General features: G+C 40.6%; 1 protein-coding gene across 1 annotated transcript in view; it reads right to left on the reverse strand.

Moving 5' to 3' along the window:
• NUP214 (nucleoporin 214) overlaps positions 1–21,846 on the reverse strand; it is a 99,116-nt gene that overhangs the window by 43,993 nt on the left and 33,277 nt on the right. Inside the window, exons 18-24 of the mRNA XM_007453124.1 lie at positions 20,899–21,002; positions 18,278–18,460; positions 17,463–17,548; positions 17,274–17,357; positions 10,991–11,251; positions 10,070–10,231; positions 7,819–7,918 (exon numbers count right to left, since the gene is read on the reverse strand). Of these exons, the coding sequence (XP_007453186.1) occupies positions 7,819–7,918; positions 10,070–10,231; positions 10,991–11,251; positions 17,274–17,357; positions 17,463–17,548; positions 18,278–18,460; positions 20,899–21,002 (980 nt within the window). The remainder of the gene's footprint in view (positions 1–7,818; positions 7,919–10,069; positions 10,232–10,990; positions 11,252–17,273; positions 17,358–17,462; positions 17,549–18,277; positions 18,461–20,898; positions 21,003–21,846) is intronic.

The raw sequence follows: 21,846 nt of genomic DNA on the forward strand, positions 1-21,846 counted from the left end.
GAGTATGTAACAATCCTAAACATTTATGCAACTAATAACAGAACTACAACATGAAGCAAAAACTGATAGAACTGTAAGGAAAATAAATCCACAACTATAGTTGAAAATACCAACACCATTCTCATTAATTGATGGAACAAGCAGACAGAAAATTATCACTATCAACCACCTTAACTTAATTGACATTTATGGAACACTCCAACCAACAAGAGTAGAATACATGTTCTCTTCAAGTGCACACAGAACATTTACCAAGATGACTGATATTCTAGGTCAGGGACTGGCAAACTACAGACCAAAGACCAGCTGCCTGTTTTTGTAAATAAAGTTTTACTGTAACAAAGCCCATGCCCATTCATTTACAGTTTGTCTACAGCTGCATTCAGGCTGCAATGGCAGAGTTGTGTAGTTGAGACAGAGACTATTATGTCTCACAAATTTAAAATATTTACTATATGGCCCTTAAAAGAAGCCCTTGCTGATCCCAGTTATGGGCCATAAAGGAAGTCTGAATAAATCTAAAGAATTCAAGTCATACAAAGCATGTTCTCTGACCACAATAATTAAGTTGAAAATCAATAACAAAAAGATATCTAGAAAATGTCATTATTTAGAAACTAAATAACACACTTTAAAATAATCCATAAGTATAAAAAAAACAAAAGTATTCTGAACTGAATGAAAATGAAAAATAACATATACAAAATCTGTGGGATGTAGCCAAAGCAATTCTTAGAGGGAAATTTATAGCACTAAAATGCCTGTATTAACAGTCTCAAATCAATGACATTAGCTTCTACCTTAAGAAACTAGAAAAAAGAGTAAATAAAACCCAAAGTAAGCAGGAAAATGAAATAATAAAGACCAAGTAAAAAAGTAATAGGAAAAAACAAATCAATGAAACCAAAAGCTGGTTTCTTTGAGATCAATAAAATTGATAAACCTCTAGCTAGACTGATGAGGTAAAAAAAGACACAAATTACCACTAACAGGAAAGAGGGAACTGAAATCATTATGAATTCTATCCACATTAAAAGGATGATAATCAGTGACTATTACAAAAAACGTCATGCCGATAAATTCGACAACTCAAATGAAATGAACAAATTTCTTGGAAGACACAAACTACCAAAGTTCACTCAAGAAGTGGATAAGCTGAATAGTCCTATATCTACTAAAGAAACTGAAATTTCCAAGCCAAAATGACTTCAGTGGTGAATTCTACCAAACACTTAAGGGTGAAATAATAACAAATCTACATAAACTCTTCCAGGAAACTGAAAAGGAAGGAACACTCCCCAACTCATTCTGTAAGGCCAGCATTACTCTGATAACAGAATGAAACAAAGATATTACAAAAAAACAAAATCTACAGACCAATATCGCTCATTAAGACATGAAAAAATTCTTAACAAAATTTTAGCAAATTGAATCCAACCATATATTAAAAAAAAGGACAATACATCATTACCAACAATTGGTTTAACATTAGAAAACCTATCAATCGGGCTTCCCTGGTGGCGTAGTGGTTGAGAGTCTGCCTGCCGATGCAGGGGACATGGGTTCGTGCCCCGGTCCGGGAGGATCCCACATGCTGCAGAGCGGCTGGGCCTGTGGGCCATGGCCGCTGGGCCTGCGCATCTGGAGCTTGTGCTCCGCGGCGGGAGAGGCCACAGCAGTGAGAGGCCCGTGTAACTCAACAAAAAAAAAAAAAAAAAAAGAAAACCGATCAATCTGACAAGGGCACCAAGACAATTCAAAGGGGGAAAAGAAAAGAGTCTTTTCCGCAAATGGTGCTGGGACAACTGAATATCCACATGCAAAAGAAAGATGCTGGACCACAAAGTCACACTATTTACAAAAATTAACTCAAAACAGATCAAAGACCTAAATGTGACAGCTCAAACAATAAAACTTAGAAGAAAACACAGGAGTAAATCTTTATGATCTTGGATTAAGCAATGGTTTCTTAAACACATACCTATATGTAAGATACCTATAGCACAAGCAACAAAAGAAAAACATAAACTGAATTTTATCAAAATTAAAAATTTTGTTGTTCCAAAGGACACCATTAAGAAAGTGAAAACTATGTAAAGAATGGGAAAACATATTCACAAATCATGTATCTGATAAGGGACTTGAATCTAGATTACATAAAGAATATGACACCTCAACAATTAAGATAAATAACCCAATTAGAAAACAGGCAAAGGATCTAATAGACATGTCTCTAAAGAAGATACAAATGGCCAATAAGCACATGAATAGACTCCTAATTATCATTCATTAGTCATAAGGGAAATGCATATCAAAACCACAAGGAGATACCATGTAACACCCATTAGGATAGCTATAATCAAAAAGATGGACAATAACAAATATTAGTGAGGATGTGGAGAAATTGGAACCTCATACATTGCTAATGGGAATATAAAATGGTGCAGCTGCTTTGGAAAACAGTTTGAACTACGTTTAGCTCAAAAAGCTAAATACAGAATTACCATATGATCTAGCAATTCCACTCCTAAAACATTACCCCAAATAACTGAAAGCAACGACTCCAACAGATACTTGTACAAGAAGAGGTGAAACACCCAAGTGTCAACTTACAGATGAATGGATAAGTAAAATAGGGCATATGCATACAATGGAATATTATTCAGCCATAAAAGGAATGAAATTCTGACATATGCTACAACATGGATAAATCTCGAAAATTTGAGCGAAATAAGCCAGACACAAAAGGACAAATACTGTATGATTCTACTTATATGATGTACCTAGAACAGACAAATTCTTAGAGACAGAAAGTAGAATAAAGGCTACCAGACACTAGAGGGAAGGGGGAGTTACTATTTAATGGCTACAGTTTCTGTATGAGATAATGAGAAAGTTCTGGAAACAGATAGTGGTGAAGGTTACACAACACTGTAAATGTACTTAATGTCACTGTACACTTAAAAATGGTTAAATTAATAAATTTTGTTATACATATATTTTACAATTAAAAAAAAAAAGCTTCCTAACTGTTCTCCCTGTTTCTACCATTCCTCACTCCAGCCCTTTTCATCTATTCTCAATATAAGAACCAGAAGCTTCCTGCTAAAACCATAGGTCAAGAGAACTATCTGCATTTATCAAAGCTCATGGAGTTTTACACTAAAAAAAGGTGAATTTTACTGTGTGTTAATTATGCCCCAATATATATATATATATATTTTTTTTTTTTTTTTTTGCGGTACGCGGGCCTCTCACTGTTGTGGCCTCTCCCGTTGCGGAGCACAGGCTTCAGACAGGCAGGCTCAGCGGCCATGGCTCAAGGGCCCAGCCGCTCCACGGCATGTGGGATCTTCTTGGACCAGGGCACGAACCCGTGTCCCCTGCATCGGCAGGCGGACTCTCAACCACTGCGCCACCAGGGAAGCCCACACCCCAATATTTTAAAAAATTGCTAAAATTGCTTTTAATAAAGGAAACATAAATCCGATCAGTTTGCTCAACATCCATTGGTCAGCCAGGTCCTGACCGAGGCTTACTAGATGTTACAAGACCTGTATCCCGGGCCCCGGCCCTGCTATCCCTCTCCCTCCAGCCACCAGTGGCTGGCTGGCTCCTTCCTGAACCTGCCAGCCATGCTCACTACAGGCCTGGTGCTTGGGGCTTTCTTCCTTAGGATATGCATGTGACCTGCTCTCTGGTCTTTGGTCTTTATTCAAATGTTAAGTGTCAAAAGACACCGCAAGGCAAAATATTACATAAGACGGGAGAATCCAGCTTAAATGGTGAAAGAAATACGGTCTGATATTTCTTTAATATTTTAGTCATTAGCCAGGTATGAATAGCGCCTTCCTTGTTCCTATTTAAAATTGCAACCCATGTCCAGACAACAGTCCCTAAACCCCTTCTCTGCTTTAATTTTCTCCATCATATCTATCACCACCTAAAATACCATATATTTTACGTACCATTTGTCTCTCTGTGACAAGGGCAGGGTTTGGGGGTTTTTGGGAATCTGTTTTGTTAACTGCTTTATCCCTGGCACCTAGAACAGTGTGTAGCATATAGGAAATGCTCATAAAGTATTTGTAGAAAGAATGAATAAACAAATGCCAAAATTCCTGAAAGTAATGATCTATCCGGTGTGCTTTGGAAAAAAACCCAACCAACCAAAAATCCCACCGTATTTCTAACCTCATTCGGCCCTGCTTTCTTCATCCTCCATTTCCTGCCAGGTCTCTAGACATACTGGCCTTCTATTTTACCTTCACCTCAAACATGCTCTGTCCTTTCCCAGGTCTGGGCTTTTACACATCCTGCACCCTCTGTTTATAACAATCTTCTCTCTACTCTGCCTGGCAGCTTCTGGTCACTGCTCAACTTTCAGCTAAAACACCTTTTCCTTCCCAACCTCCTCATCAGCCCCAGATTCAACCAGATGGCCTCACTGTGTGCCTTCTTAGCACCCTGTATGTCTCCTTCATCCAACTCATTACACTGCAGTTAGAGAACTGTCGATGTAATGGGTCGTTTAGTGGCTGTCTTCTTGCTAAGATCTAAGTGCCGGGAAAGCGGGGACCTGGTATGTCTTACTCACGACTGGATCCCAAATACCCAGTGTTATCATGCTCATGGCAGACACCCCTTAGGAACCTGCTGAATCAAGTAACTGAGCACTGGAGATGAGTCTAGATAGCCATGGGTTTGCTCCAGATAAACCCTCTTCCTGAAAACAGGAGGTGAATATAAGGGATGAGGCCAATGAACATAAGATATACCAACGGCAGAAATGTGTAAGCTCATCTTTTTTGTTTGTTTGCTTTTGTTTTAAAATTTTTATTGGAGTACAGTTGATTTACAATGTTGTGTTAGTTTCAGGTGTAGAGCAAAGTGAATCGGTTATACATACACAAATATCCACTCCTCTTTTTTATTAGATTCTTTTCCCATATAGGCCATTACAGAGTATTGAGTAGAGTTCCCTGTGCTATACAGCAGGTTCTTATTTAGTTATCTATTTTATATAGTGTGTATATGTCAGTCTTAGTCTCCCAATTTATCACTCCCCCGCTTATCCCCTCATAACCATAAGTTTGTTTTCTACCTCCATGACTCTACTTCTGTCTTGTTAAGTTCATTTGTACCCTTTTTTTTTTTCAGATTCCACATATAAGTGATATCATATGATATTCGCCTTTCTGTGTCTGACTTACTTCACTCAGTATGATAATCTCTAGGCCCACCCACGTTGCTGCAAATGGCATTATTTTGTTCTTTTTTATGGCTGAGTAATATCCCATTGTATATATGTACCACATCTTTATCCATTCCTCTGTCAATGGACATTTAGGTTGCTTCCATGTCTTGGCTATTGTAAATAGTGCTTCAATGAACACTGGGATGCATGTATCTTTTTGAATTATGGTTTTCTCCAGGTATATGCCCAGTAGTGGGATTGCTGGGTCATATGGTAGTTCTGTTTTTAGTTTTTTAAGGAACCTCCATACTGTTCTCCATAGTGGCTGTAACCAATTTACATTCCCACCCACAGTGTAGGACAGTTTCCTTTTCTGCACACCCTCTCCAGCATTTATTGTTTGTAGATTTTTTTTTTTTTGGCGGTATGTGGGCCTCTCACTGTTGTGGCCTCTCCTGTTGCGGAGCACAGGCTCCGGATGCGCAGGCTCAGTGGCCATGGCTCACGGGCCTAGCCGCTCCGCGGCATGTGGGCTCTTCCCAGACTGGGGCATGAACCCGTGTCCCCTGCATCGGCAGGCGGACTTTCAACCACTGCGCCACCAGGGAAGCCCTGTAGATTTTTTGATGATGGCCATTCTGACCATGTGAGGTGATACCTCCCTGTAGTTTTGATTTGCAAGAAATGTGTAAGCTCATCTTATAATAAATCTCTTTAAGATATTACTCAGAAAAAGTTAAATGCAAAATTAAATATTTAAAATACACTTAACCAAACTACTGCTTAAGAGAATCTGAAAGTAATTTTATAATGAATGTAATTCCCTCTCAAGCTTTCTTATTGGGGGAGGTGGTAAATACCAATTTCCACTGGTCAATTATGCTTAGATTCACCTATTATTCAACAAGTGGTTATTAAAAAGGAACTGCATTCCAGGCACCACTCTGGGCTTACAAGTTAAATAACTGCACCACAGTCCAAATTCTGTGGGGAGAGGAAGAGATTTTCTTTGATTCCTTTTTAACTTTTGTGTCTATTTTTCTTAAGTCAGAAAAAAGGGCAAACTCAGCATTGCTCCTTTAACAAAGCCCTTATCAATGATTGGCTCAGATGAACCCTGGAGGGAAACAAAGCCTGAGATAAGATAAAGGAAATCACCAATAGGTGCTTCTCACACATGGTTAACAGTTAAAATATCTCAGAAATACCAGACCATATTTCTTTCACCATTAAGCTGGATTTTCCTGTCTTATGTAATATTCTGCTTCGCAGTGGCTTTCCTTTGCCTACCCTACACTAGGAATCTGGCTATAATTCCCAAACTCTAATGCATAGTTCTTTCCCTTGAGAAGTTCACAACGACCACAAATGCCATCTTGGTCTAAACAGCATACCAAAGCTTCAAGGTCACTACAAGATAGGAAAGCGAGTAGGCTTGTTTTTGGCTGTTAGTATGGCCCTGAGATAACTAAGAAATTCCTGGCAGTGTTGATAAATGGACCAATGTGGAAAAAAGAGGCCAGTGGACTAGTGCAGCAGGGCCACTCGATAAAGCCAAAACAGAACAGTGAGCAGACCTGGGGGCAGGGGAGTAGGAGAGAGCTAATGTAAACTGGAAAAAACACAGGGTCTGTGGCTGTTCTTCTCACCGCTGGACTAGTAATGGGCACCAGACTCTAAATGCCTGAATGATACTGGTCCTCACGATCCCTACGTTCAGACTGAGGAAACGGCCCTCAACTCTTCCCTCTTCAGCCACACTGAAGAGCTCCTGGCTACAAATACACAGAGCAACAGGGCACAAGCATATTCTATGAACCGTGCTGCCCAGAACAGTGACACAGAGTCAATGCCTTGAATTCTAAACACAGATTCAGACTTAAGAAAAGTCAGCTTTGGCAGCAATGATCCGGCCCTCAGATTTGGCATGAAGTCAAGCTAGAAGTCTCCAAACAGAGCTGGTGCCTTTTAAAAGTTGTTTTTTCATACAAAAGGTATGAGAGACTTGAAAGAACGGGAATGCCTGGAGACAGGAAGGAAGGGAGGAGAGACCGTCAATCTCAAGATATCACTGGGTTTTCAGAGTCAACAGAGTCTGCATCAAAGTCGAACTGCCAACTCAGGAGCCCCAAGAATATTAAAAAAAAAAAAAAAATCAAAAATCAAACCCTACACCTTACCTGACTTAATAACTGTAATGTGTATCATATGTAGACTTACACATGACAAACAGCATACTGCGTATATATCACCAAGACTTTGAAGGTTTATGAGGCAACTGTTACTGCCAGTTGAAGAGGACAATCTCCTGAAAACCCAATTGCGTACCCGAGATTAGCTGTCCACTCCACCCCTCTTTTTTTTTTTTTTTTTTTTTTTTTTCAGCTGCTCCGTGGCATGTGGGATCTTCCTGGACCGGGGCACGAACCCGCGTCCCCTGCATCGGCAGGCGGACGCTCAACCACTGCACCACCAGGGAATCCCTCCACCCCTCTTATAACCTAAATTTCTGCAGGAAAAACAGTCACACTCTGACGATGGCAATGCTGCTCCCTGCAGGCAGTTCACCACTATTACAGAATAATTCACGGGCTTAAACACACTGAAAAGTAGTAACATACCCCATCGCTGCAGAGGGGGCTGTAGGATTATTCTTCAATTCCTGCACATTTACCACTTGAGGGACATTCTTCAAAGTTGATTCGGTCAAAGTACTGACAGCTATTTAAATAGAGAAGAGAAAGGCACATTAATTGCAGTAAAGGATCAAAAATTCTAGCCAGGTATAATGAATCCCTAGGACACAAACTCAAGCAGAATGCAAACTTATTATATAAAGGAAATTTAGGTTGTTCTGCAGCACTGTGTTCAGTGGAGCACCTGGCCTACTCCACTCATAAAAATTATTTGGTGAAGCTTTATGCAATTTAATCAAATGTACTAGTTTAGAAAAAAGGAATTCCCTAGCCAGCTTTTATACAGCAGAGCTGAGATACCTGCCATATTGGTGGCTCGCCCTGGAAAAGGGCAGAAGGAGCTAGAGGATTAGCAGTGTTCGGACTAAGGGCTTCTGCCATCCATCATGCATTCATTCATTCAACCGTTCTTTCCCATAAGCTTATTATTGTTGGACTCAGGTGGTGGGAATACAAAAAAATGTCTAAAACATAGTTCCTTGTCTAAAGAAGCTCATGCCTTAGTGAGACAGACACGATGAATAAAATGTGAAAAATGAGGCCAAGAGGCCTGAATTAAGGAATGGCAACAGGGATTGACTTGACACCTACTTATCTATCTTAGGCTTGTCAGCTTTCATATCTCCTTTTTTTGTGTCTTAGAATTTAAAGCTGTGGCCCAAGACTTAATGATATTTCATGATTAACTATTAAGAAGGCCTAAGCAAAGCTCTTAGATCTCTTCCAACTATACTTTGGGCCAAGTTGAAAGCTGTAGCCCAGGTAGGACGGTGGGTCCATGGCAGCTCACTTCACTCCCTCGTTCAGAGAGGTAACCAGGGACATCCTGCCCATGACTGCATGTATTTCATCCTTCACATTCAGAGGTGCCTACACCTTAGACATATTTGCTTCCAAAATGATAATAGACATCACACCATCTCCTGCTGAGAGTGGAATAATCCTAAATCCTGACAGACTTTAAGTTTATAAATAACCAACTCAATCAGCTTGATTTGGGGCCTGTTCAGCACAATGCTAAGATTCTGCTTGATCCAACCAATATTTAAAACATCAAAGGTTTCTTATTTTTTCAGACGGCTCCAAAGTGCCTTAAAAAGTTCTCCGGTTTTTGCTCTTTCATATCTATTTTAGATGGCTTAATAAGCGTTTTAATATTTGAACTTTTCTTAGAAATCTTTTATTATTATGTAATGGTAATTCTTTTTTGTCTAAATAAAACCATCAATTTTTTTAGTCTTTTAAAATTTTAGTCTAAATTGGTATGTGTTCTAAGCAGTTACAGAACTAAAAAATAATTTTATTCAGCTAAAACAAAAATATTTGATTTATAGCCGAGTTTCTCAACCTTGGCACTATTGACATTTTGGGGCTGGATAATCCTTTGTTGTGGGGTTGTCTTGTGCATTTAGGATTTTTTTTGCAGCATTCCTGGCCTCTACCCACTAAATGCCAGCAACACTGCCAACTGTTGGAGGGGAGATGGGTGGGGCAAAATAGCCTCTGGCTGAGAACCACTGGCTTGTAAAGATTGACAGCTAGTGATAACTGAGGTCCCAAGGCGAACTACCTATAAATCTTAATGTAGAAAATTACGGATAGCCACAAACCACTGACAAAATGCAAAAGCTGATTAGCTTCTCAGAGTTTTCATCTGTCAAGTTTCCATCTTAAATTTGCAGTCTTAAGAAAAAGCTGTACTACAATACAAAGAACACAGGGTTGGAGTCTGGGTTTTGTTACGTATTGGTCAGGTGACCTTCACCTCTCCAAACCTTACATTACTCAAAAGCAAAATGGGCATACTTATACCCACCTCAGAGGGTGGCTGGGATCCTTAAGATACCATCAGACAACTCTAATGTTATTAGGTGATCTAACTGAGATTAATTTTGGGCTTAAAGCAGACATTATTCAAAAGTAGGGATTAACAACTCCATCAAAAAACCCCATTGATCTCCCACTTAACTGAATGTGGCAGTTAATACTGCCCCTTAAAAGGAAAGTTCCCGACTAAGTATCTGCCTTCGCAGAACTCTCCCCCAAAAGGTGAGAGACCTGTCACATCAGCCTTCTCTTCTGAAGGGCAGCAAAGAGAGCCCGCCATTTCTTGGCACCTGTGTCCTGGCCTGGGGCTCAGACAGCTCACCATCAGCCCCTGCATAGATGTTTTTACCTGGCGACTGACTGGCCATCTGCCGTCTCAGGGCTGCTGCAGCGGCCGCCTGGGGAGCAGAGATGGGGTGGGAAGGGCCAGGGGCGCCATGCTTCACGGTTTTTGTTGCAAGCATTGTGCTATCAGCCCCTTGGGGAATAATTTTGCTAGCAGGTGTAGACACTGAGGAAAAAAGATAAATTAAGTGAGAGAGTGGGTCAGAGAAGAAGAAAACACAAAAATTAAAATGGTAAATTCTCCATGTGTGGTTGCAGGGAAAATGTTAAGATTAAAAATCCTTCAGCATTAACACAGAAAAGTACTGACAAACTGACAGGCCGGCACTTTTATCTTTCAAAGATGCTGCAGGCCATTTGCCTGCCTCCTTCTATTAGTGAAAATACTTCACAGGATCATTTCCTCTGACACTGAGCAAGATATAACTTTTGTGCCAAAACAGAGCAATGTCCTGCTCTCCTCTCATAAAATCTCTCCATTCTGGTACCTCATGCCCGGCTTTGTCCTCTTAGAAGTCACTGCAATACAAAGTCCTGCTGCTCTGAAATAAGGTGTGACAGCACAACACAGGTCACATCAGCGAGCCAACACAGACAATGAGCATTCTGGCTGGTGAACTCTGAGGCACAACATGGCTACAACGGAGGAGCTGAAATGAGGTGGGATGTGAAAGGCACAAGTTGTGCTCCACAGAAAAGCAGTAACTGTGAACCTTGCAGGGTATCCTCTTCCTCAGGTCCTACCAACCACTTTCAAGGGGAACACACCTCTTGAATCTGTCCTGTAATTTCTAGAATATTAACAGAAATGGGCTGGAACCCATGACTTATGGGTGTGATAATATAAAACCCAGTTACAGTTCCTTCAGGAGTTAGAGATCTCTTAGGGAAAAAAAGATCATTTCCTGTCTCATTGTTTACTTACCTGAAGTTCCCATCACACCTGGTGAACCATGAATCAGGTGAGATTTAGCAAAAGGAGTCGCCTGGGGCAAAAGACTGGGCTGGATGGAAGGCGTCCGAACCACGGGAGCATGCCGCGGAACCTGGACCACTGCGTCGTCATCCTTACAGGATGCCCGTGTGTCTTCACCTTCCAGAGACTGGGAAATGGATGACGTTGAGCTGACTTCATCCAAGTCTTCATAATACCTCTGAGACAGGAAAGCTGACCGAGAAAGGCTGGCTACAAAGCCCAAAACAAAACACAACTTAGACAATTCAAGTCCAAAAGACAATTCAAGTCCAAAAGCTATGAAATTTTCACCGCCGCTAGAGAAATATCCAATTTATAAATTGACTTAATTATTACTTATTTTAAGTGGAAGCAGCTGCTGCTGAATGCGAACAGATACTTTTTGCTCAAATGGGCTTTGCAAAACCGAGCTGTGTAGGACAAGAATATTTTGACTGTTAAACAAAAAAAATGATGTGAGGTGAGAGACGGGATGCATGCTGGTGTAAAAGCAGGAAGTTCACAGGCAATAACACCATCTCAGAAAAGCAACAGACAAGCTTCCAGAGCAGAGCAAACAGTCGCACTGCTGCCACTGCTTTCCAACAATAAACTTCTGAGAACAGGCCTAACGCAAACTGGAAAAGACATCATGTCCTCAATGTTGAGGTTCTCAAACACTGCCACATAAATCTAATCATTCTTCTGAATCAATCAGGTTAAAACAAAAAAAATCACTGAAATCGAAGATTGATTTTCACCTTCCCTGTGTTTTTCCTTCCATAAACTATGGGGTAATAGGCCATGTTACTTTCTACCGTGAATTTCAGAAGTCATGTTACTGTCTGTATATTGGGAAAAAACCAAAACCAAACAAAAAACAGCCCTCTCTCCTCCTCAAGTTATGTTAAAGTATTGCTAATATTTACTGACTTATTTGCCCTATAGGCACATCACTCTGCAAGATTTTGTCATAATGGAACCAGAACATAAATAAATGCAAGTGAAAACCAACGCTGTGTGCTAGCGCTGCTGCTAGGCTGCACTGTCAATTTGGTAGCCACCAGCCATGCATGGCTATTTAGATTAAAAGTAATGTAAAGTAAATAAATGAAAATTTGGAATCCTAAGTTGCACCAGCCCCCCTTTGAAGTGCTCAATAGCCACAGCTTAACTGCTATACTGGAGAGCACAGATCCAAAACATCGTCACCACTGCAGGAAGTCCTATGGGACAGCACTGTACCAAAGTGTTTTGATGCAGGTCAGTGTGCAGCAGGGTCACTTAGCAAGTCCCTCCATAACCACCAGCACCACCAGTAAAACTGCAGTTAACATTTATTGAGAACTTACCTGGTACCAGGTACTGCTCAAAGCATCTAAATTAGAAATTCCTGTTATCTGACTTTATGGTTATAGAAAGGCTGAGTAATTTGCCCAAGGTCACGAAGTTGGTAAGTGGTAGAGCGGGAATTCAAACCTGGAGTGTATCTGACTCGAAAGACTATGTTCTTAACAATACTCTGTTATATATAAAATACCCTGTGCTAGGTAGAATTTTGACCCCACGACCCTTGCCCCCAGTGCCACACCCATGGTTATATTCTGTTAGATGGTTATATTACATGGCCAAAGGGATTTTGCAGACACGATTAAGGTTACTAATCAGTTGACCTTAAAACAGAGAGGTTAGCCTGGATTGTCCAGGTGGGCCCAGGGTAAAATCTCAAGAGCCCTTAAAGGTAGAGAAAAGAAGCACAAGAGGAAGCAGAGAGAGGTGGCAGAAGTGGGGGCACAGAAGCATTCAATGTGCTGTTGCTGGACTGCAGATGAAGGGGGCCGGGGGCACAAGCAAAGCAAACGAGGACCTCAGTCTTATAGCTGCAAGGAACCGAATTCTGCCAACAACTCAGAAGCGGGATCTTCCCCAGAGCCTTTAGATGAGAGCTCAGACCAGCCAACACTGATTTCAGCCTGTGAGCCCCGAGCAGAGGACCCAGCAGGGCCATGCTGCGCCTGGACTTCTGACACACACAACTGTGAGATCATAAACAGGTGGTGTTATAAGCCACTACATTTGTGATAATTTGTTACACGGCATCCACAGGAAACTAATATAAACCCCACACTCTCTTAGGGCCACACTGTTCTCACTAATTTCTCTAAAATCCCACTTCCTGAGAGTTAATAGCAACAAGAGATGACTCAGACTCATCACCTTCAGGAACTGCATAGAAAATGGAAATAACTTTCACTCCCAAGGTCTGATACCACCTGGGGGTTCTCTCAGTTTCCTTTCTTCACCTTTCTGATGCCATTCATTGGATTTGGGTGGAGGGACAATCATCAACTGAAAAATGCAATGGCCATGCTCACTTGCAGAGGCCAGGAGCCTGGTCTGCTCAACTGTCCCAATGATGCTGCCTCGGCAGCTGACACACGCTGCTTCCTGCTGTGATCAAGGCTGCAGCTACCTTCCTGGCACTAGAAAAGGGGGCCCCACTGAAACCTAAAGAATCTTACTCTGCTTAAATGCTAGCTCAGATGAGGACAGGCAGAAAGCCACATTAACAGGAAGGAGAAGGGGCAGAAATCATGATCACGTCAGTAGACGCAGCAAACCTCGTATCTTATGAGGAACTACAGAAAGTGTTCCTTTTGAGATAAAGGCAAGGATGCCTACTCACCCCTTTTATTGGACTTTGCATTGGAGGTCCTAGCCAGTGAAATAAGGTAAGAAAATTAAATAAAAAGCAGAAACAAAAGTGTTCATATCCATGGAAGGTACAATTGTTTCCACAGAAAGTCCAAGAAATAGCTACAGACATATTATTTGAAATGAGTTAGCCAAGATGCTAGATTCAGTCAACATACCAAAAAATCTAGTACATTTCTATATGCTATAGCTAACATAAAATAAAACATAAAGTGAAATTTAAGGAAAAAAACCCCCATCATTATAAAAGCATCAAAAATATCAAACTTAGGAATAAATCTAACAAAAGATGTGCATGTCCTCCATGCAGAAAACATTTAGAAAAATTAAAGACCCAAATAAACATATGCCATGTCTAGGAAATGAAAGATCAACACTGTACAAATGTCAATTCTTTTAAGTCAATTTAGAGATTCAATACAATCCCAATCAAAATCTCAACTCTTTGAGGGCTGAGGGTGGTAGAACTTAACAAGGCAATTATAATATTAATATGGAAACGGAAAGCACCAAGAAGAGCCAAAACATTCTAGATCATGGGTCAGCAAACTACAACCATGAGCTAGCTGCTTGCTTTTATAAATAAAGTTTTACTGAAGCATAGGCATGCCCATCTGTTTACATACAGTCTGTGGTTGCTTTCCTATTACAAGGGCAGAGTTCACTAGGTACCATAGAAACTACATATTTACTACATATTTACTATCCAGCTCTTTAAGAAACAGTTTGCCAACCCCTACTCGAGACTGTAGAAATTTCTGTGATGATGAAATGTTCTGTGTCTGCGTTTCCCATTACAGTAGCCACTAGTCATGTGTACCTAGCTAGCACTTGAAATGTGGCTGCTGGGATTAACTGAATTTTTTACTTTATTTAATTTTTATTAATTTAAATTTGAATAGGCTACCATATTGAACAGCATAGCTTTAGGATTTAGGAAAAAAACCAGTATTGAGACTTATTTTAGCACCAGTTAATTGAGGCAGAGTGGTGGCAGTGGTTTCTAATCAGTGTACAGACCATCAGACCTACGAGTATAAGGAAAACCGATTTACAACAAAGGTGGCCACTAAGCGGGGAGGAAGAATCTTCACTAAACAGTGTTGGGACAATCAGATATCTAAATACAAAAAAATTACATGAGAGCCATACTTTGTATCATACACAAAAATCAATTCCAGATAGTATAAACGAAATATGGTCTACCCATACAATGGAATACCATACAGCAATAAAAAGGAATGAACTACTAATACATGATACACATCATGGGTGAACCTTAAAGTTATACTAAGGGAAAGAAGCTAAAGCAAAAGACTACATATGATTCCATTTATATGCAGTTTCTAAAAAAGGCAGTTCCACAGAGAAAGAAAACGGATCAGTGGTTGCTGGGAGCAGAATAGGAACTGATTACAAACAGCATGAGGCAACCTCTTAAGTGATGGAAATGTTTTAAAACTGGAATGTGGTGATGGTTATACAATTCAGTAAATTTACCAAAAATCGTCAAACTATACACTTACAACAGGTGAATGTTATGATACGCACATTATACCTCAATAAAGTTGTTTAAAAAAATCAATTTCAGGTAGACAGCAGGTCCAAATTTGAAAGGCAAAGCATTAACATTTCTAGACAATAATAAAGGTGCATACATACTCTTGTTACCTAGAGGTAGAGAAAGATTTCTTCAACAGAACAGGAACTGACAGTAAAAGAAAAGACTGAAAAATCTGTTTTAAAATTAAGAACTTCTCTTTGCCAAAAGATACTAAGAGGATAAAAAGCAACAAAGTGAATAACTACAAACTCATACAACCAACAAAACGCTGGTATCAAGAACTGATAAAAACTTTTACAAATCAGCAGAACAGATTATCCAACAGACAGATGAGCAAAGGATTTAATCAGGCACTTCACAAAAGAAGATACCCAAATGGTAATTAAATATATAAAAGGGTGACACCAGCAGAGTCAAAAGGAAAAAGATTGATAATATCAAGCTTGGCAAGGCTGTGGAACAGCTGGAATATTCATACACTGATGGCCAAGTGTGACTTGCTACAAGAGAACTGCACGCAGAATCTGAAGCTGAGCACAGGGACAGAGTACGAGACACAATTCCACTGGGAGCCACAAGACCACATAAAAGACATACACATGTACCCCAAGGGACAAGCACAAGAAAGTTCAGAGCAACATTCTACGTTACAGCTAAAAACTGCAAACAGTGAACGTCCACCAAAAGGAGAATGGATAAACAAATGCAGTATATTCATACACCGAAGCAACAAAAACAAACAGCTACATGCAGCAACATGGATGACTCTTAGAAACCTGATGTAGAGTAAGAAAAACCCATCCAGAGAATAAATAAATGGACTTCCGCAGTATCCAAAGCCCAAAAAACCGGCAAAACCAAATTACGGTGTTTGGGGAGGCAAGCTTAAGTAGTAAAACTATCAAAAAGGAAAAATAAAGGAGACTAAAGAGGACAGTGGCTTAATGCAATGTACAATCCTGAACTGGATCCTGATTTTCCAAAAAGCTTGGCTACACGTGCTGAGCCCGCGCCTAGAGCCCACGCTCCGCAACAGGAGAAGCCACCACAATGAGAAGCCCGCGCACCACAATGAAGAGTAGCCCCTGCTCAGCACAACTAGAGAAAGCCCGCGCGCAGCAACGAAGATCCAACGCAGCCAAAAAAATAAAATTTTCAACTCAAAATAGTTTCAAAGAAAAAAGCAGTTATAGGCACTAGAGCAAAGCAGGGTTATGCCTAAAGTTGCATCTAACAAATATTTCTTTAAAAGCAAATTCAGGTAATTATGTAGATAATGTCATAACAAAATATTTTTTATCAGGTATATGGCTTCTTTTCAGCAAGTGTTTTTAGCCATCATTCCCTAATCTGTAGGTTTTTTTTCTTCTTTCTTAGAACATCTTTTTTTCAAATGCAGCCTTACTCAAAACCCCATACCAATCAGAAAAGTAAAGCTTCTCTAGCTAAAGCAGAGGCTAGGACCCCTGGAGCCAGCTCAGCTTCCCCCAAAACCCTTGAGAAGCATGGCCACAGAACCTAAGGGCTACAGAAAACACAGTGTAAAAGCCAGAAGAGCTACCTCGAGCTGCTTCACTGGCCAGGTATAAGGACAGTTTCTCTGTCTCCCATTAAGAACGACACACACACACATTTCTCTGTCTCCCATTAAGAACGACACACACACACATTTCTCTGTCTCCCATTAAGAAACACACACACACACACACACACACACACACACACACACACACACACACACACACACACACACACCATTTCAAGTGAGAAGGGTCACCCATCCAAGCCCTACATGGCTCCTCTCTACCACACCAGGCTCTGGAGAAAAGACAGAGCTGGCTTGCTGCCCCACGCCCCTGCCCTGTTCTCCTTGCTTTGATGTACCCCAGCACTAGGCAGTTCTCCACACACACACACACACACACACACACACACACACACACCCCATCCTACTCCCACACCACGTTCCTCTACCTGGAGCAGTAGATCTCACCGGTGGGGTCTTCCTCTTGGCCAAGAAGTTTCTCAGCTGTGCCTGTTTCACGGGGGACAGTTTAGCTGCAAGAAATTCACGAACCCATAAATGCATAAGACTCGGTTTTTAAGATGTCAGTAGATGAAAGAGAACAAAGAGAGTTTAAAGACCGGGAAGAACTCATTTACCTGCAACTTTGGGCAAGGGTTTGGTTTGAAAGTCTATGGTTGTTTTCAACAAAGCATTGCGCAGGCTTTCGAGGTCACTGTCAAAACTGAAATAGGATAGTGTTACATACGAACCAACTACGACCTGAGAAATCGGGGTGGTGGTGGTGGTACATTATCCTCCTAAATATAAAGGCAAGATATGAGAGGATCCCAATACAGAAATGGAAAATCTGACCAATCAAGGAAATTAATCCAAGAGGAAAGAGATCACAGTCTCAATATTATATCCGAACCCCAGAGCAAACACACCACCAACAGGGCTCCAGCAGGAAGGGCAATTAAAATCTACACATTCAGCCTAAAGGCAGAAACACAAGACCACCTTGGTAACTTCAGGGGTAAACTGTCTAACTGCAGGGTCTGAAATCTGCACACTCTTGCAAAATGATAAATCTGAGCTTCAAGACAAAGTGGTCAACCTAATCCTGAGAGCTAATTTTCAATTGAACAATAATACTGTGACTATAGTATCTGTTATCATCTACTGAGCATCTGTTTCATCAGGCACACTACTAGGTGCTTTAAAGACTTAGTTTTAAACTCTCCAGTAATGCCATGAGGCATGTATTGTTAGCCCTGCTTTTTGGCAAAGGAACAAAGGATCAGAGAGGGTGAGGTATCTGACCAGGCTCACACAGGTGAAAGACAGCAGAGTCACTTTCAAAGCCACATGTGAACCATTCTAAGACTACTCCACCTAACTCTATTTATTCGTTCATCAAACCACATTTATTGAGTGCACGTGGCATTAAGAGGCCCATCCTCCTGCACACCTGTGAGTGCTGCTCTGAGAGGGGACATCCAAGGGAAGGCCCCACTGGGAGGTTTGGTTATAAAGACGGAGCTGCTGGAGACTATCCACCAGGTGATTCAGCCTCTTCCTCTGTTGGTTGATGATTTCCCGGTTGTTGGCAAGGGTGTTAAACAGCGTCTCTCGCTCTGGCACAAACAGGCGCCTGTTGAGAGCAAGGAGGAAAGAATTAAATGTGAATGGTTCAAGTAAAGGAACTCCCCACCGAATGGAAAAAAAAAAGACTACAACTGTAACAGTGAGAAGACTAAACCGGAGAACCACTAGTGGGAAAGAAACATCAAGAAATTACTAGAACATAAAAAGGGGATGAAAGCCTAACGAGGATAAAGTGTAAGGAGGAAAGAGCAGCTTAGGATGTGCAGGACTGGGCCTGCAGCAGAGGACAACACAGCCAGACAGAACCTCAGATGGGTTCCAGGGAAGAAATGGGGGAAAATTCATCCAGCTATATATTTAGGATATGCATATTTCTCTGTATGTAAATTATATGAAATAAAAAGAAAAAGCCCAAGGGTACAGGGAAATCTAGGGAGTCAGTCATTTCTTCAGAGTGCTGTCAAGAAACAGAGGAAGAGCACACGATTTAGCAGCAGGGGGGTCACCCACCCAAAAGAATTACAAGAAGACAGGGACAACTGTCCCCTTCTTTCTGGTGACAAGGTAGTTAGTTCAACATATATTTTTAACAGGCATTTCAATAGGGTACAAGGTAATATTTAAAGAAGGGCCGAAAACAGAGAAGTGCTAGAAAATTGTACAGATTTAAGAATCTGAACTCTACAGAAAGGGAACTTAAAAAAAGCACATTAAGGGACTTCCCTGGCAGTGCAGTGGTTAAGAATCTGCCCGCCAATGCAGGGGACACGGGTTGAGCCCTGGTCTAGGAAGATCCCACATGCCGGGGAGCAAGTAAGCCCACGAGCCACAACTACTGAAGCCCATGTGCCTAGATAGAGCCCGTGCTCTGCAACAAGAGAAGCCACCGCAATGAGAAGCCTGCACACCACAACGAACGAAGAGTGGCCCCCGCTCGCCGCAATTAGAGAAAGCCCAAGTGCAGAGGAAAAAAAAAAAAAAGCACGTTAAGTAGAAAATCCATGGGGTTGTTTAAAGGAGAACAAAGAGCCTGGCTTCTCTGTTTGCATCATGTACTTTTTATTGTTTATTTTCATTTTTAAATTTTTTATTATTTTATTTTATTTTATTTTATTGGCCGTGCAGCTTGTGGGATCTTAGCTCCCCGACCAGGGATGGAACCAGTGCCCCCTGCAGTGGAAGCACAGAGTCTTAAGAACTGAATCGCTAGGGAATTCCCCATCATGCACTTTTTTAAAAAGCCAACTTATTAATTAGCAAAGAGAAATCCAACTGTCAAGCAGAGCAGAATGTTCTCACTGTCAGGTCAAGCCACTCTCTCACATGGGGAGGAACATGAATTCAGAACCAGGGGAGTAAGCTCTGAAATCTCTGAAGGGGCCCAACTGCCCACGGGGACAAGTGCTCCAGGCCACAGAACCTTCCCCCTGCCAGTGTCTGGAGGATCAATGTTCACCTCTGTCTTCCCATATCTATGCGCCTCATGTCGGGCACAAAGCCTTTTCTCCACATTGTGGAATATAATGTATTAAATTTTGTTTACTGAATTTTAAACACCTTCTAGCCCTGTCCCTGACACAACACCCAGGTTGCCCCACTTAAAAGTCTGTGACCTCACAGCTTTGTAAACAAGTGAATAGATCATTTCCTGGTTTGTTTCCTTACAAGGCTAATCACATTAATCAAGTATAGGTGTTTCAGAAATCTAGCATTTTGAGGGCTGACCTGGTTTTCACATTTCTTGTGGGCACCTTACTGCTTTCACAATGTACTGCATTCTATTCCTTCTGGAAAACATGAGGCATAAAACCAAATATCCACGGATGGAAGATCAGGATAGAAGATTTTCCTCTACCTCTGTTACCACTCCTCTCATCCTTTTAGTTATCCCTACTAATTAGGAATGTTTCCTCCAAAGGAAAATTTGGAATATACAGAAAAGTATAAAAGAAACATTCCTCTTGATCTCGTCTTGCAGGTATAACTACGAGTATTTTGACAGATTTATTTCCAGCCTTTTCTACATTAGACCTCCACAATGAGGTCACCTAGTATGATTTTATGTCTTACCTTTTTCATATTTTGTATTTTATACCTAATAATTAGCTACAGAATTATATATTTTGTATAGTTCATGTAACACAAAATATATTTAATATGATTTTTTTGAGAATATGAGATTCAACGGCTACACAGTATTCTGCATTAAGAAAAAAATGTGACCAGATTTATTAGCCACTCCTCTAACTTTTGGGTAACTAGGTTGAATCCAATTTTTCACTCTCATAAATTGCACTGTAATATAAACTGTTCTATGTAAATTATTGTGAATATTGCTACTATCTATGTAGAACACATTTCTAGATGTATAATGACTGGGTCAAAGAGAATGAACCTTTGTAGGGTTTTTTATAAATCCTCCTAAGTGATCTTTTAAAAGGGCTACAGCAATTATCTACACAGTGGATGAGAGACCTTGCTCACTTTTGTTTTTTCTTTTGTTCCAGATGCCGATCCCACTCCAAGTCTAGAACATCATTCACATCTTGGACAGCAAATTTCACATACTGATGAAGGCGCCGAATTTCCTACAAGAAAAAAATGAAATGTCAAAATGACTCAGATGTCCAGTAGCTTGCAGGAAGGTGTATCAAAACAGTTAAAATGACTTTGAAGTCTTTTTATACCGAGAACCATAATGAACAAGGAAAACGTAATAGGCTTTAATACAATATTAGAATGTTATAATTCAAATGAAAAACAGCAACTCAACCTTTTAAAGCGTGTGACAGAGAGGTGGTGTGAAGAAAAGGGAAAAAGAAAGGGCGTATCGGCCTAGGGCCTCTAGGGAACCAATGTTCTTGCTTAGTTCTCATTTTCAGCTCCTGTAAGGTATCTCCACATGGCCTAGGAATTTTCCACTGCACTCTGTTACTCCGACAGGGCACCCATTTAGCTTTTGCTCTCCCACCCATGAAATTAACTGTAATACAGACAAAATTATTCTACAAAACAGTGCTGAAAATAATTCTGCACCTATCTATTCATAGAGTAGAACACATAAGTCATCTCACCAGCAGGGAAAAACTCATTTCTCAAAAACAAAGAATAGTATCAGCACTAGAAACTGAATTTACCATTATTAAAAGTCTTACCTATTTATTTATTTTAGGCCTGCAATAATTTTCTTTAAATATTGGTCCAGTGTTAACCTTCATGGCTATACCATTTGACTCTCAAAAATTAAAAAAATATAGCATTCCATTAATGCAAACGAAGCATTCCATTAAACACGTATACAAATGAAGACAATGTACTTTACAGTGGAAAACACTCTTTACATCTGTACAAAGATCTTAATGTGTTTAACTGTATTTTCAAAATTATTTTTGGACAAGGGTATGTGTCCTAACTGAAAAAGAAAATGTCATG

This window comes from Lipotes vexillifer, unplaced genomic scaffold (genome assembly GCF_000442215.2).
Source record: "Lipotes vexillifer unplaced genomic scaffold, Lipotes_vexillifer_v1.1 scaffold149, whole genome shotgun sequence".
NCBI classification, from domain to species: Eukaryota; Metazoa; Chordata; class Mammalia; order Artiodactyla; family Lipotidae; genus Lipotes; species Lipotes vexillifer.